Below are 14,657 nucleotides of genomic sequence, written 5' to 3'. Positions count from 1 at the left end.
AATCAACCAATCAATCAATCAACCAACACAGCAAATTTCGTTTCTTACACTGCAATTAAAGATTAAATATTCAAGTTTTGAATGCCCCTTAAATAATTACGCCCAAGATCAAACATCAAAAAAACCTAAAGTAAAAATGCTAGAGTAAAAATGTAGAAAGTCATTTAAATATCGGATATGTAACCGCTTTTTGTTTGCCAAAAACCAATTTGCCAATGGACTTTGAACCCATCAAATCAGATAAAATAAAAGCCAAGCTAAAGTAAACCCATCTAGAGCTAAAAAGAGAGAAGCGCGCGAGAAGGTTCGCTGAGTAAAAGTGTTTGCTACGCCACAAGAATGCAATGTAAAACCCTAGATGATAATTTTCTCCTCCTTCAATAAGTAGATGCAATTTATCCGACTACTAAACTGTAAGAGTTGACACCAAGACAAAGGTACAGATTAAACAAACTAATGGAAGTAATATAAGGAATAAGGAAAAATATAAGTAAATAACTATTGCAGAGCATTTCAACAGAGCACTTGTACCGTTCTAGAATTAGTTGAGTAAGTGAAGTAAACAGACGTATACGTAATCCAAGCAAAACAATACGATTAGAGTAAGTAAATAAATATTATATATTAGAGTTTGCAGTCAGTTTAATCAGCTTTGTTCGGCTACAGATATACAAGCATACATGCAGCATATTTACAAAGTTATATACTTAGAATATACCCTACTATATATACACACATAATTAATATACAGTATTATATAGCCAAGCCATAGCCAAGGAGTGGTATACCATAGAAAAGCATAGCATAGCATAAAGAAATATATAAATACTTAGTAGATACAGACAGCTAACTGAACGGGTCCACAGGATGCCCATTAATAAATACGCGTAGGCACATTAATCACTTGCAAAATATATAATCAACCTTCAAAGAATAATCCAATTAACTTTAATCGATTTAATCTCAACGCAAAGTATACGTAAAACGCAATCAAAGATTTTCCTAATAATCGTTCTTAACACACACACACACACTTACGAAGCAATACGGTAAACAATAACTAACAGAATTAGAATTATAATTAAGTCAGAGAAAAAATGAATATATATTCCTATATTAAATACTGCATACTAGATACCATACATACTAAGCCTAACAACTACTAGTAGCACTAAGCCCTAAGGCATAGACCGAGCACCGAGGCGAGAGGCGCCAATGTAAAATGCAAAAATTTAACTACCAAGAGTACAAAGTATGAAGGAGTCCCCCTCAATGTGGAAGTTGAACAATTGGCCAGCCCAAGAAACTCTACCCCGTAGTATCCCCCCCAATATGAAATATAGTTGTAAGCAATTGTAAAGCAAACACTTTTCCAAGTGACTTCAACATAAATCTAAACAGCGACAAGTCAGAGCCAAACTGTGAATGTTCGAAGGAAGTGTGGAGGCGGAGCAACCCCCCCAGCCGGAGCAACCAACAAACAATCATCAATCAACACACAACACCCGGCGGAGCTGCTCTTCAATCAACACTCAAACCGAACTGGGGCAACACCCCCCATCAACGTATATATTTTATTTAGTATTCAAATCAAACCATAAACGATGGCTAGTAGTAGCTGTCATCAGTCTCTCTCTCACTATCTCTCTCTCTATTTGTCTGTTGTAAACCTTAACGAAAAACCAAAAACCAAAACAACAATCAACATGCACCCCACACACCCATCCAGCCAAGGCGGTAAGTGCGAAGCCATATTTAAATGTATAAATATAAGCCCCTAACTAGCACCTAGCCACTGACTAGACCCAGTAGTGATCCAGTGATAGCCGTAGAACAGCTTAGCTAGAACTCAACAATGGACACTGGATCGATGGCTGATGACAATGACAATGATGGATGATGATCGTGCAACTGCAACTGCTACTGCTCTGATGCATGTGATGAACCGAACGTAGCGGAGTGGCTTTAGGCCTACGAACTACTCCACTTAGCTGCATTGTGCGCATGCCAATCATACCAAAACAAAAACAAAACAATAACAATAATAAACGCCAAAAATAGAGCCTTAACAAAACAATAAACTAAAACCTAACTTAACTCTAAGCTAGGGCCCAGCAACATGCAACGAAATTCGAGTAGCTCACATGCAACGATAGGAGGGCCTGCAACTAACAGTTACCCATGCAATTTAAGCAAGCAAAGATTAAGTCATTCTATCGCCCCAGTCCCTGTCTAATAACTGACCCATTGCGTTATGAAATTGATCCTCAAGCAGTGCTATACCCCCCCGCCACGAGGCGATAATCAAATCTAGCGGAAATGTTCCAACAACCGTCTTTAACGCGCTGCCCACTGCTGACCAACGCTGACCAATGGCGAACAGGCATGCGATAATGCCATTAATTCGATACCCTAACTAACCATGGGGCTAATTTTTGGACACACTTGCATGAAAATTATTCCAGATTACAGGCAAAGCATTTTGAAATTTTGCACATTAATCTGCATAAATCTTACCTGAATGGAACTTCAGGAAATAGTGAATATAAGCCATCTACTTCGCCATTTTAAACTTTTTCCTACACTTAAATATTCACCTATAATTTACATTGACTTATTAAATATACTCTAAGCATTTACCTTCTGATTTTCTAGCCTTATAATATTAACTATTTATGATCATCCTCCAGCTACCCATAAACCCCGTCGAGTACCCAACTAAAACCAAACTAAAATTGAATTCAGGCAACATCAAACGGGTTGACTTGTCTAAACTTCATTGGGAAGGTACTGGACTACTTGCGTTTGCATTACCCCCCAGAAACACACAAAAAAGAAACAGGCAAACTTTTAACTTTAAACTTTCGCATAGAAAAGTAAACAAAATCTTCGGTGTTCACTTTAACAACTCGCAGCCGTGAAAGGAAGTGTTGGGGAAAAGGTTGTTTTAAACATGTGCTCAAATGTGTAGCGAAGTTTTGTTTCGCGACGCTTGCAGCTCTGACGTGTTGCATGACGTGTGGCAAGCGATGGTCATGCACTTCCGGCTCAGTGGCACTGGCACAGACGGCTGCCGTGTGATTAAGTAACATGTGTAGCTGTCAGGAAAAACAGTGCCAGCAGCTCAGGTGTCCACTGGGACATGCTAATTGCAGGGCAGGCGGGGCAAGGAATTTGATTTGCTGCTTCGAGTGAGAATTGTCAATGGGCAGGAGTAGAAGCCAAAGCCAAGACAGCTGTGCAATTTGTTTAATTGAATTTACTTGCCTGCCAGGGCCAGCAGCTTCTCGTTAGTGGGGGCCGAGGCTAACAAGACAATTGGGAAGGGTCGCATCTTTATCCTAATAGCTGAAGGCCGCGAGTAATCATAATCAACATAATGATAACCATGATAATACCTCCCCAATAGCCCCGAGTCGTGTAACACCATTAGCGGAGCGAAGCAGAGCAGAGTCCCAGTGGAGCGCCTGTAAATGCAATTTAAATCTGCTTGCAGGATGGCAGGAGGCAAGAGGGGCAGCCAGCTGCCGAGTCGAGTCGAGTCTGAGGCGCAGCGAGCGCGCCACTTGGCTTAGTCTAATGAATGCAGCAGACTGTGGAACTGGCACAGCCCCACCTGGCACACAAAAGGCAGAGCCAGACTCTGGGCTGTACTCCCAGCTCTAGTGTTTGGGCAGGCACGCACTGACACCGATACACCAAATGGGGCCGGGCCAGAAAAGTGCGTGAGGCCATGCGGGGGAAAGCCTTTGTCTCTGAAAAGGAATCGCCCATGGTTATGGCCAGCAGAAGACCTGTAATTAAAAACTGTGCACTCCCTGCCACATGCCCAGCCCAGTCCCCTTTGGGCTCTAACCAGAATTATGTATGCTCACTTATCTGGCAGGAAGCTGCATCTCGGGCAAATTGTTATTGACCTGCCGCAAACACTTTCGAGTGTCAAATGTAATTTTAAAGCGGAAGCAGTCTCCAAACGGATGCACCCTGCACCTGCGGCCGAAGCCAAGTCAATGAATCACAATTTCAATCAGCCACCGCTCCCCAAAGAAGGAGTATAAAAGCCAGACTAAGGCCAGGCTAAGTCCAGCTGCATTTTTCATTACCTAGTTATCCTCTGTCCGCCTCTGACTTAAATCTGCTTACACTTTTTTGTTGCAAGACAGCAACTGCCACTTGGTTTTTGGTGCACGCTAAACAGCTTTACTTTTTGTCGGACCCGCCAAACCCGCCAACCCACAAGGGGGCCACCGCCAACCCACTTGCTCACCCTTGGCCCTTCCGCCTGGCATTTCCTTGTGGGTAAAGTTCGTCTGGCTTAAACGCAGCGTGTCGCCACGGCCATTCCCCACTAATTGGATAAGAATCAGATGTTGGCACTTAATAAAGCGCCCGCTCATTATGGCAATGGGGTCGGATGAGACCAGCAACGTGCGTGGCTGCGGCCAGTCTGTCTTAAACAACAACAAAAAATAGGGTCAGTGTCGTTAAAGAAGTTTGACTCTTTAAATGTGTTAAGAAGGTCAAGATTAATTCCGTGATGGGTTCAATAGCTTCAGTGGCGGCAGTTTAACTATATGTAATATCAGCTTAACAGCGAAGAAAATCTGTTTATTTTTGTTAGTGTTTCCAGTCGCATAGAACAGAGATTCACGTGGAACACTCCCGCACATATTCCGTTCAAGCATTAACGCAGTTTTAAATAAATTTTAAACACTTGTTTAGTTCATTCACATTTAATAAGCTGTTGTTATGGATTGGATCTGTAATTTCATCAGTAAAATTAATATCCAATATCCCGAAACCGCCGCGTAGGGCGGATATGAATCGGAAATGATCGCACATGAATGGTGATGATGAATCGCACATCAGCGGACATTATTCGGACAAGTTTTAAACATGAACGGACAAGTTTTGATCGGTGGTGTTCGGTCTTTGTGGTGTTCGGTTCTTAATTACGATTTCTAAGATCTTTGTGTGCTTTATAGTTGGTTGGCTTGCTTTAGTCCCATACAAATCGAACCTGACCTACCCCGGATATCGCATGTCTCTATATCGAATGTCGAGACAGAGGTGTGCTGGTAATGCTGAAAAGAAGGATATGTCGTGGCGCCATGGGATATCTATAGTCTGTGGGTTTTCTTTATACATATAAACTCTGTCTCACTTGGCAAGAAAGGCAAGAAATTTAACCGATATTGTATGACTTCGATAGTGCGGCAGTGCTCTATTCTTTCCACTGAATTTTTCATTTATTTATTTTGTTTTTAAATATATTATGTATAGCACATTTTTATGCAGATTAGCAGCTTGAGTAAAGGAAACCTGTTCACATTTTTTGGGGCTTATATAAATTGTTGAACGTAACAAATTGCCGATGAATTTGGTTTTGAGTTTGCCCATTCGGACCATTCCTTTTAATAATTCATTAAAGCAAATGCCATCAAAGAGCAGCTTAAGCACAGACAGACAAATAGAAAATGGTAGCAAAGAGCAAAGAGCAGAGAGAGACAGACAGACGGACGGACAGAAGTGCACTTTATAATTAACTTTTGGCAACTGGCAAGTAAAGGTTTCACACTCTGGTCTTGAGTCTTGAGTCTTGGGGTCTTTGAGCCGTTGACACACGCAAGAAACAGCACAGAAGGCTGGGAGTTGGATGGGAAACGGGAGACGGGAGACTCCTTCGAGTGCGCCTGAGTGTGGCCAACGGCACAAATCATAATTTCAAATATATATTTTACAGAGCAAATGTTTTCCCATGTGTGTGTGTGTGTGTTTGCTGCTGTGACTTATCATTTGGCAAAATGAACTGGCAGAAGAGTCAACAGCAACAGCGACACCTCCGCTTCTGCTCTTCCCCATGGCTGCCTCGTCAACTCCGGCATTGTCACATTTGCCGCACACGGATCCAACTTTTCACCTGCCCTGCCGTTGATGTTCATGCGGCACTTGATTTACTGCTGATTACATTTTATTTGCGGCAAATCTGTCTGGGGATTCGGTTTCGGCTTCGCCTGCGGGGGCGACAGGCGGAAGAATAAACAAATAGATTTCAATCCGCATGCAATCCAAATGTCTGGGGCGGAAGAGAGTTTGCAATTAGAGCGAGACTGTGGGCGGGCACCATGCCATATATTAATAAGGTGTTTATTTGCAAATTGAATTAGTTTAATTAAATGGAAAATGGAAAATGGCCGGTTGCTCGTTGCTCGCTGCTCGTTTCCATTGTGCGTGCAATTGGAAATTTAATTACATTATTTATAATACGCAGCAGCACCCCCCCTACGGCCAGTTAAAGATTTTCACTTGAGCTGGTCCCACTCGCACTTCCACTCCCACTTGGCGTGATTACGCATACGCACGGTGCGCCTGTGGGCGGGGGGGCTAGTGAAATATATACAGACATAAATTACATAGCTTGACAACAATTTGGGTCACTTAGTGTTGCAGTCGGAATGTAATATGCGTCGTTTGGCGTTATTAAATTGCCAGACAAATGCGTGCGGAGTAACTCGACAATGGCAAATCAGAAGCACTTGACTTGCAGCTTACACAGCACAGCACGGGGTGGGGGGGGGCACGTGCATTCGAGTTGGTTGCAAGTTGCAAGAATGATTACACGGAACCAGCAGACACTCCGCACACTGCTGCAGTCTGCCCTCAGGGGCGGCTCTGCCTGTGGGTGGAAGGAAGGTAGCTGCGTCTGAGTGTTGCTGTTGCATATTTCATTAAAAATATTGCATGCCATCGTTGGAGCTCCCGCTGCTTCAGTGCATCCCCAGATCCCAGGCCAAGCTGCGAACCCCTAGCCAGCCGGAGATCCATGCTACCCACCCGAACTACTACAAAATGGCGCACACACACACACACACATGCGTAACACTTAAGCGCCTTGCCTGCCAGCAAATGCGTAAGTGTGTGTCGAGGAGGGGTGGAGAGAGGAGTGTTGTGTGGTTCTCTGGCTGTGTGGCTGTGCGTAAGTGGGCAGCACCGTTAACAGGCAAGTCGAGAGCCATCGCCAGGGCCTTGCTGGGGCCGCCATTTGTGCGTGGGCGTTCGAGTTGGGTTCCCCTGCCGTGCCGTACCGTGCCCTGGGTCCCCCATGTTTTTGTTTTTGCCAGTGCGCTCGCTGCTCGTTTGTTTCTTGTTTGTAGGAGGAGCAGGAGCTAAAAGTGAAACTTTTTTGCCATGGCAAGAGGCCCAGCAACTTGGGAATGCAAAACTTGCGGCCAACGAGCAGCTGCTTTGCATTTGTTTCTGCCACAGCCCCTCACAGTCCCTCACAGCCTAATGCAACTTATTGAATTTTCGAGTGCATGGCTTAGTTGTTGATTTCTTTCTGCTTTTAATTAATGCAGCCAGTTGCACTTAGACCTGCACAAAACAAACAAACACACATTTACATATGTACATGTAAATATGTATGTATATATATATATATATATATATATATATATATATATATATATATATAATATAAAAGCGCGCCTTTTGTTTGGGCATCTCAACGTCTCAGACCACACATTTTGCTGCCTACTTTTGTGCCTGAGCTGCGACAGCCGCAAAGTATGCAACGCGACTGACATTGACAACGGCAGCGGCAGCAGCAGAGTAGAACGAGAAATGAATAGTAAGAAAAGACAACACGAAGGAAGGGAACAGAACAGAGCAGGCAGAACAGAGCAGGAGGCAGAAAATGTCAGAATGACATGGAGTGGATCGGAAGGCAGGCAGGCGAACATGTAACAATATTGCAGCTGCAATTTAATCTAATTAACTTATGACATTTACCCCTAGACTGAACTACTGTGCCAGAAAAGCAAACAAAAATAATAATGGTAACGTAAAAAGCGGCCAAATGGAGAGGAATGCGTGAGTAGCAGCAGCTAGGAAAAGACATCAAAATATCAGATTTATAATGCCAGAATGAGCGTAGAATTAAGCGATTAAAAGTGACATTTCTAACACACTCCAAATATATATTAGTTCTCCAGCGAAACTTCGCAGCAGTGCAAGAAGTTGCACATGGAAATTTACACATCTTCCATAGCCTTATTAATTCATTTTCCCACAAAAAGTGAACTACTTGGCTTAGCTGTACAGAAATATTTAAGTTTTTCAGTGCAATTTCACTGACTGAATGTAAGAAACGACTGGGATAAGTGAATGAATGCATTTGATTACCCAGCAATATTCATATATGTATATTTTTCTGCGCTGTATGAGTGGCAGCCACAGCCCCAGCCACAAGGCACTTCCTGCCCCTCTTGTAATTTCGTATAACTTTCTGTCAATGGCATTTGAAGTGGGTGACATTAAAGCAGCGATGCTTGTGAATATGAAGTGTGTACTTGCAAAAGTTTATTGAATAAGATATGAATATACATATAGCCACCAGTATGAAATTGCTCAAAGGGAGCATTGAGCTCACTTGATGATCCCCACACTCTCAGTGTAACATTCATGCATAAGTTTATTGGCCATCGTTATGTTAAGAATAATAAGCAATCATAATTTTATTTATTGCAGAATTTCTATTGTTTGTTTTAAATACTTTTAACAGCAAACAAATATTACAAACTCAAATAATAGATTATTAATTTACTAGCACACTTATTATCTTTAGCTTTACCTTTACTTGCCCCTACTTACCCGCAGTATAAGCAGAAACTATCTTCGAAATATCCATGATATATTCCATGCAAAACCCTTTTGCCACCCACCCACCGCTGTGTGCCATTTGGCAGCTCACGAACGCATCGCTAACGCGCCGTGCCACACAGAGAACGCGAAACAGTTGCAACAAATACTCGTCGCATGCATGAATTCTCCATAAGCGGCTTTAGTAATTTTGAACACTTTGCCACCCCACACTTGTGTAGGGTGTGGGTGGCGGCCGTTCCGTTGCAGTTTGGGCCACAGCCAGGGGGGTACAGGGGCAGGCACAGGCACAGGCATAACCTTCAGGCGGCGGCCTGTCACAGTTACCTGGTCTCCCACATTACCTTTTGGCGCCATGTGCACGGCCCATAAATTCCGCTCAAGCGACAAGCTCAACAAATTTTTACTATGCACATTCTCCCACCCCCTGCCCTACCCACCCCACCCCTCTTCACTTATTGCCACCTGCATTCTGGGCGGCAGTCGATGCGAATTTGTGGATGGACTGCCAAGTGAAATGGTTAGTAAATGTCGGAACGTCGCGGCCATAAAACCGCCGCCGCCCTGCTCCATATGGATAGATACTTGTGCGGGGCAGTGAGCAAGCAATGCCGAGACCAAAGTGAGTAGCGGAGAGGAGTCAGCTTCCCAGGGTCCTGGATGACAATTAATTGTTTAGTTGCAAACTTAATTGATAAATTGATGGACATTTAAATGCCCAAGCGCAGCCATTAGGGGGCCGAATCAGCATCAGCATCAGCCTCAGTAGTGGCACTGGCACTGGCATCGGCATCGGCAGCATAATAATGTCAGGCAATGCCAACGACCATTTTAGGTTCGGGCCCAGGCTCTGCTCTGGCCAGAGCAAAGACAATGCAAATTTCAGACCAGATTCCATTCGCCGACATGGTTGCCCATTTTGGCCGGGCCAGGCCAGTGCCGAGGCCCGCTGGCATTGAAATTGCAACGGACTGGCTGCCTGGCTGCCCAATGAAGCTATTATTTGTGGGCCCAGGGAACACAATTGCTGCCTGCCTGCCTCCCGGCGGCTTCCACGTAGGTGTCACTTACATAAATGGCCAACGGTTCAGCCTGGCATGGGTGGATTGGCCTAATCGAGGAGTTCGGGAGCCAGTTTGGCCGCTGCACGTGCCCCTTCCCCGCGTGTCTTTCACTTGTCTGTCGGGTGGGGGGCCACGGGAGCACTTTTCGCAATTAGCTCAACGAAATTATCCGAGTATCTGTTGCTGTTGCTGTTGCTATCGTGTAGCTGTATCCGTATCTGTATCTGTATCTGTGTTGTGTGCAACTGTTGCATGCAACAATTTAACTAGATTAGCCCCCATCGTCGCGTCGATTGTTCTCGTCCACTCTCTGGCTGCTGCTCCATAAAAATGGAGCATTCCTGACGGAACACGGAAGACTCCTCACCATCGTCGTCGTCTTCGTCGTCGTCTAATCTAAATGTTTAGCCTAGACATTTGATGGCCAACATGCGCTGGCGTCTGCTGCCGTTGAGTGGCAGCTCCAGCACCGCTGTCAATCGTCTTCCAGTGCCGCCAGCTCAAACGGTGGCACTTACAGTTGCACTTGCGGACTGGCACTGCGGATTGAGGACCCGCCGCCGCCGCAGCAGCAGCCGGCTGGCTGGCAGAGGCAATTATCGTAATCCAGCCACAAGGTGGGCGTGTGGTCTGCGACTACCGAATCCCGACTGATGCCGCATTAACCCATTGACCTTGTTTGGGGGCAGGGGAGGCGTTGAGGCCCAATCTGTTTTTGTGGCACGTTTTTGTGCCACATTTTCCCTGCACTTTTTGCTGAAAGGTGTTGGATGGAATGGGATGCGGATGGGGGATGTGGATAGCGGATGGGATGGTCCAACAGCAGCCTCGACACCCAGGAAAAATCAATCGGGCAAATCTTATCATTAAAACATCAAAAGCTGCCAGTTGCCAGCATGTAAATGTTGTCAGGCAGCAACTTAATTTCCAGCAGGCACCAAAGACGACTACGACGACGACGACTACACAGCTGCAGAACATCAGCGGCAATCAACGGCAGACAATCAAATGGAGAGGCAGCCCCGAACAGTCTCAGGCAAGCAAATGGCCAAGCGGCCAAACAGCCAAATGGCCAAGCGGCCAAGCGGTCAGGATAAAATCAGCAGGTGCCAGCCAGGCAACAGCAGCCAACATCAGTGGCAACCACAGCCAACAGCCAACATCCAACAGCAGCAGCAAAGACTTTTCCGTCAAATGGTGACAAACCGGTTCTGGTGATTTTTCAAAATCGCATTCGTGCTTGGCAACTGTAGATGTAGATGATGAGCAGGATTAGCCCCAACATTGACAACGCACCCATACCACAACACACTTTTGCGCCATTTCCTCCTCCAACGGATCCATCTGATGCTCTGCTCTGCTGCTCCTCCTCCTGCTACCCATCACATTTCACCGACTGAGTGACTGACATGCAGAAATTATGTTTTGCCACATGGCAAACTCATTAGATGCCTTTGGCTACTTAACACCCCGCGCTGCATTGGCGTGCAAATGCTAATCAATGTCAATTGCAATTAAATATGAGTGTATGTCTGTGTGTGTGTGTGTGTATGTGTGTTTGTGTGTGGGGCACACTGGGCTAGGAGCCACGGAAAAAAAAATGGAATAAGTTGGCCATTTATTGTATTTATGCTATGATCTGCAATCAGACAGTTGTCGGAAGAAAAAGGTTCTCGTATGTAAAATTTCATGGAAATAGCTAAAGTTGATACTTAATTTGAGTGGTTTCTTTTACTGCCAATAGTGTTTCGAATTCTTTAAGCTGTGCTATTTATATACATTTTTCTTTGAAGAAAATTGCACTTAGTCTCATGTGGTTTTGTAATTTGAAAGTTGCAAGAGAGAAATCGCAAGAGTTCTTCAATCAAATGCTATGTACTAAAATGAGGGCTAAGGTAATTAATTCGGTACATTAAAGCGGTTTGATAGAGAGAGAAATATTATAAAAATTTAACGCTTAAACACAATTTGCAAGCAAGTCATTTTCAGGCACAATAAAGCGGCGTCGAACAATAATTGTGCTTCAAATTAGTTCAGACAGAAAAAGTATATTCGTAGAGTTCCATCAAAAAAGGGCGAGTTGCTCGCGCACTGAACGCGTGTCAGTATTTTATCTTATGATTTTTTTCGCTACGTAGATGGAAATGTCGCCGGGGGGGCCGAACGCAGCGAAGCGGAAGGAAAATGAGTTGCGTTGCCGTTTGCTGGAGGAGGGACAGGGGAAGCAACTGAAAATTAATTTCTTCATTCTGGCTATAATTATGATCCGATCTGATTTAGATTCGGCAATCTGGTAGATATGGGCATTCTCTACGATACTGCGTTTTTAGTTTTATCGTATCTTTAAAAATGTGCCTGCCACAGATTTTCGTCCTTTGTGGTGGCGGAAGAGGGCGGGACGAAATTTTGAAATACACTTGTAGCAGTGTGATATCACATGAGTGTGGAAACCAAATTTGGTTGCCCTAGCTCTTATAGTCTCTGAGATCTAGGCGCTCAACAAGACGGACAGACAGACAGACAGACAGACAGACGGACAGACAGACAGACAGACGGACAGACGGACAGACAGACATGGCTCTATCGACTCGGCTATTGATGCTGATTAAGAATATATATACTTTATGGGGTCGGAAACGTTTCCTTCTCTGCGTTACACACATCCACTTTTACCACAAATCTAATATACCCCTTAACTCTTTTTTGAGTACGGGTAGAGTTATTTCGTTATGGGATAGGATAGATAGTTTCATTATAGCACAAGTAGGCGAGCAGATCTGTAAACATAATTGTCATTATTTATGTAGCTATAGGTACTCTGTTATTTCAAAGTTTTTCTAGCACTCGAGCTATCCAGAGCAGTTTTATTTTAAGTTATTTCTCTAGAGTTCGTCGTGATCATTTTTTAAACAAATTCGATTCAATTTTCGAATTGAAAATTCGAAATTCGAAGTGGAAAATTTCCCTAAATTTCCGTAACTTACCAAAAGAAGTCGGGGCCCAGTGATGTCACTGATGCGACTGATACGTTGCTCCAAATTTCGTCATGTCTATGGACAGGGGCTGAAGCGGGAGCAGGGCTTCGAGGACATACGCGTCTCCAAGTCCAGCTGGGACTCCACTCTGTGCACCGTCAATCCCAAGTTTGTGGCCATTATTCTGGAAACGTCGGGCGGTGGAGCGTTCATTGTGCTGCCACATGGTGATGCTGGACGCATTCCGCCCGACTATCCGCTGGTGTCCGGCCACAAGAGTCCCGTGCTCGATATCGCCTGGTGTCCCCACAACGACAATCTGATCGCCTCCGCCTCGGATGACTGTACGGTTAAGGTGTGGACTATACCAGACGGCGGTCTCAAGATGACCCTCAAGAAACCCACCGTCGATCTGGACTACCATCAGCGTCGAGTGGGCCTGCTGCTGTGGCATCCCACGGCCCAAAATGTTCTGCTTACCGCCGCCTGGGACAAGAAGGTCGTCATCTGGAATGTGGACACGGCCAGGGGCGAGATCCTGGTCGTCATTGACGCCCATCCGGAGGTGTTGTACAGTGCCAGCTTCAACTGGAACGGCTCGAGGCTGGTCACCACCTGCAGGGACAAGAAGATCCGCATATTCGATCCGCGCACCGCCCAACTGGAGAGCGAGGCGGAGTGCCACGAGAGCGCGAGAACGTCGCGCGCCATCTATCTGCGCTCGGGCCAGATCTTCACGACGGGCTTCACCCGGGGCTCGAGGCGCCAGTACACGCTGCGCGATCCGCACGCACTGCACGCGCCCATTGCCAAGGCCGACCTGGACATGGCCAGTGGTGTCCTGTTCCCGTTCTACGATCCGGGCACCAACATGATATATCTGTGCGGCAAGGGGGACGTTGTCATTAAGTACTTTGAGGTGACATCGGAGCCGCCATACGTCCACTACGTGAACACATACCAGGCGACGGAGCCGCAACGGGGCATTGCCATGATGCCGAAACGGGGCTGCGACATCACCGCCTGCGAGGTGGCCAAGTTTTATCGGCTGCAGAGCAACGGCCACTGCCAGGTGGTGTCGATGATGGCGCCACGCAAGGCCGATCACTTCCAGGAGGACATCTACCCCAATGCGTTGGCAGCGCAGGCCGCCATCACGGCCAAGCAGTGGATGGCGGGCGTGGATGCGGAGCCCATTACGTTCTCGCTCAGGGAGAGCTTCATCGCCCTGGCGGCCAGCAAGTCCGCCAGCAATGCGGAAAATATTCAAAACCGTTCAAATGAAGAAGCCACAGCTGCCACAAGCTCCAGCAACGCAGCCACATGCAATGCAGCCACATACAACGCAGTACTAGGCAGGCGTGCACCTCGCTCGTCGGCTCAGTGGGAGCAGATTCTGCGCAGGAATCAGGCGAACAGAGGCAACTCCAAGTAGACAGGCTGAAGGTTGGTCGCGTGGGTTACAGGGAAATGGGGGAGAACAAAGAGTACACCCAAAAAAACAAGAGACATCCTTTAATAAGTATATTTTCCATTCTTAAATGTATATAAATATGACTGTCCAAGCACAAAGCCAAAGCCAATAGACATTAGATATCTGCGCTATTTTATTTGAGAATTTCGAATATTTTTAATAGTATTATTTGTGATGTGAATGCTGAAAGTTTCGTAGCTTAACCTGAGCTTAACCTTATTATTTCTTTCGCTTTAACAGTGCCCGGCAAATGTATGTTTCCAAATTAATTCCTGTTAGATGCCTGGAAATCTTCTCTGACAATATTTAAGAGCAATTTCCTGCCATCAAAGCAAATTGAATTAAAATTCTTGCTAAGCATTGTCATTACTTTAAATCTTGCCGCCACTTGCCGAGCGGCCAGAGCAGCAGAGCGGAGTGAAGCAATGCGCTCAGATTTTGCTCCGGCAACACGTCCACGAGTAAAGTCGCCTAATAACTTCA

At 45.5% G+C, this 14,657-nt stretch overlaps 1 protein-coding gene across 1 annotated transcript; it reads left to right on the top strand.

The window, feature by feature from the left end:
- Positions 1-12,541: 12,541 nt before the first annotated feature.
- Positions 12,542-14,325, top strand: LOC111066933 (coronin-1B-like). The gene has a single exon (XM_041591674.1). It carries the CDS (start codon positions 12,732-12,734, stop codon positions 14,133-14,135), a length of 1,404 nt encoding a protein of 467 aa, XP_041447608.1. The 5' UTR covers positions 12,542-12,731; the 3' UTR covers positions 14,136-14,325.
- The last annotated feature ends 332 nt before the right edge of the window (positions 14,326-14,657 follow it).

The sequence above is a fragment of the Drosophila obscura genome, unplaced genomic scaffold (assembly GCF_018151105.1).
Source record: "Drosophila obscura isolate BZ-5 IFL unplaced genomic scaffold, ASM1815110v1 contig_150, whole genome shotgun sequence".
Classification (NCBI taxonomy): domain Eukaryota; kingdom Metazoa; phylum Arthropoda; class Insecta; order Diptera; family Drosophilidae; genus Drosophila; species Drosophila obscura.
The sequence above is the reverse complement of the archived record's forward strand: the minus strand, read 5'-3'. Positions and strand labels throughout refer to the sequence as shown.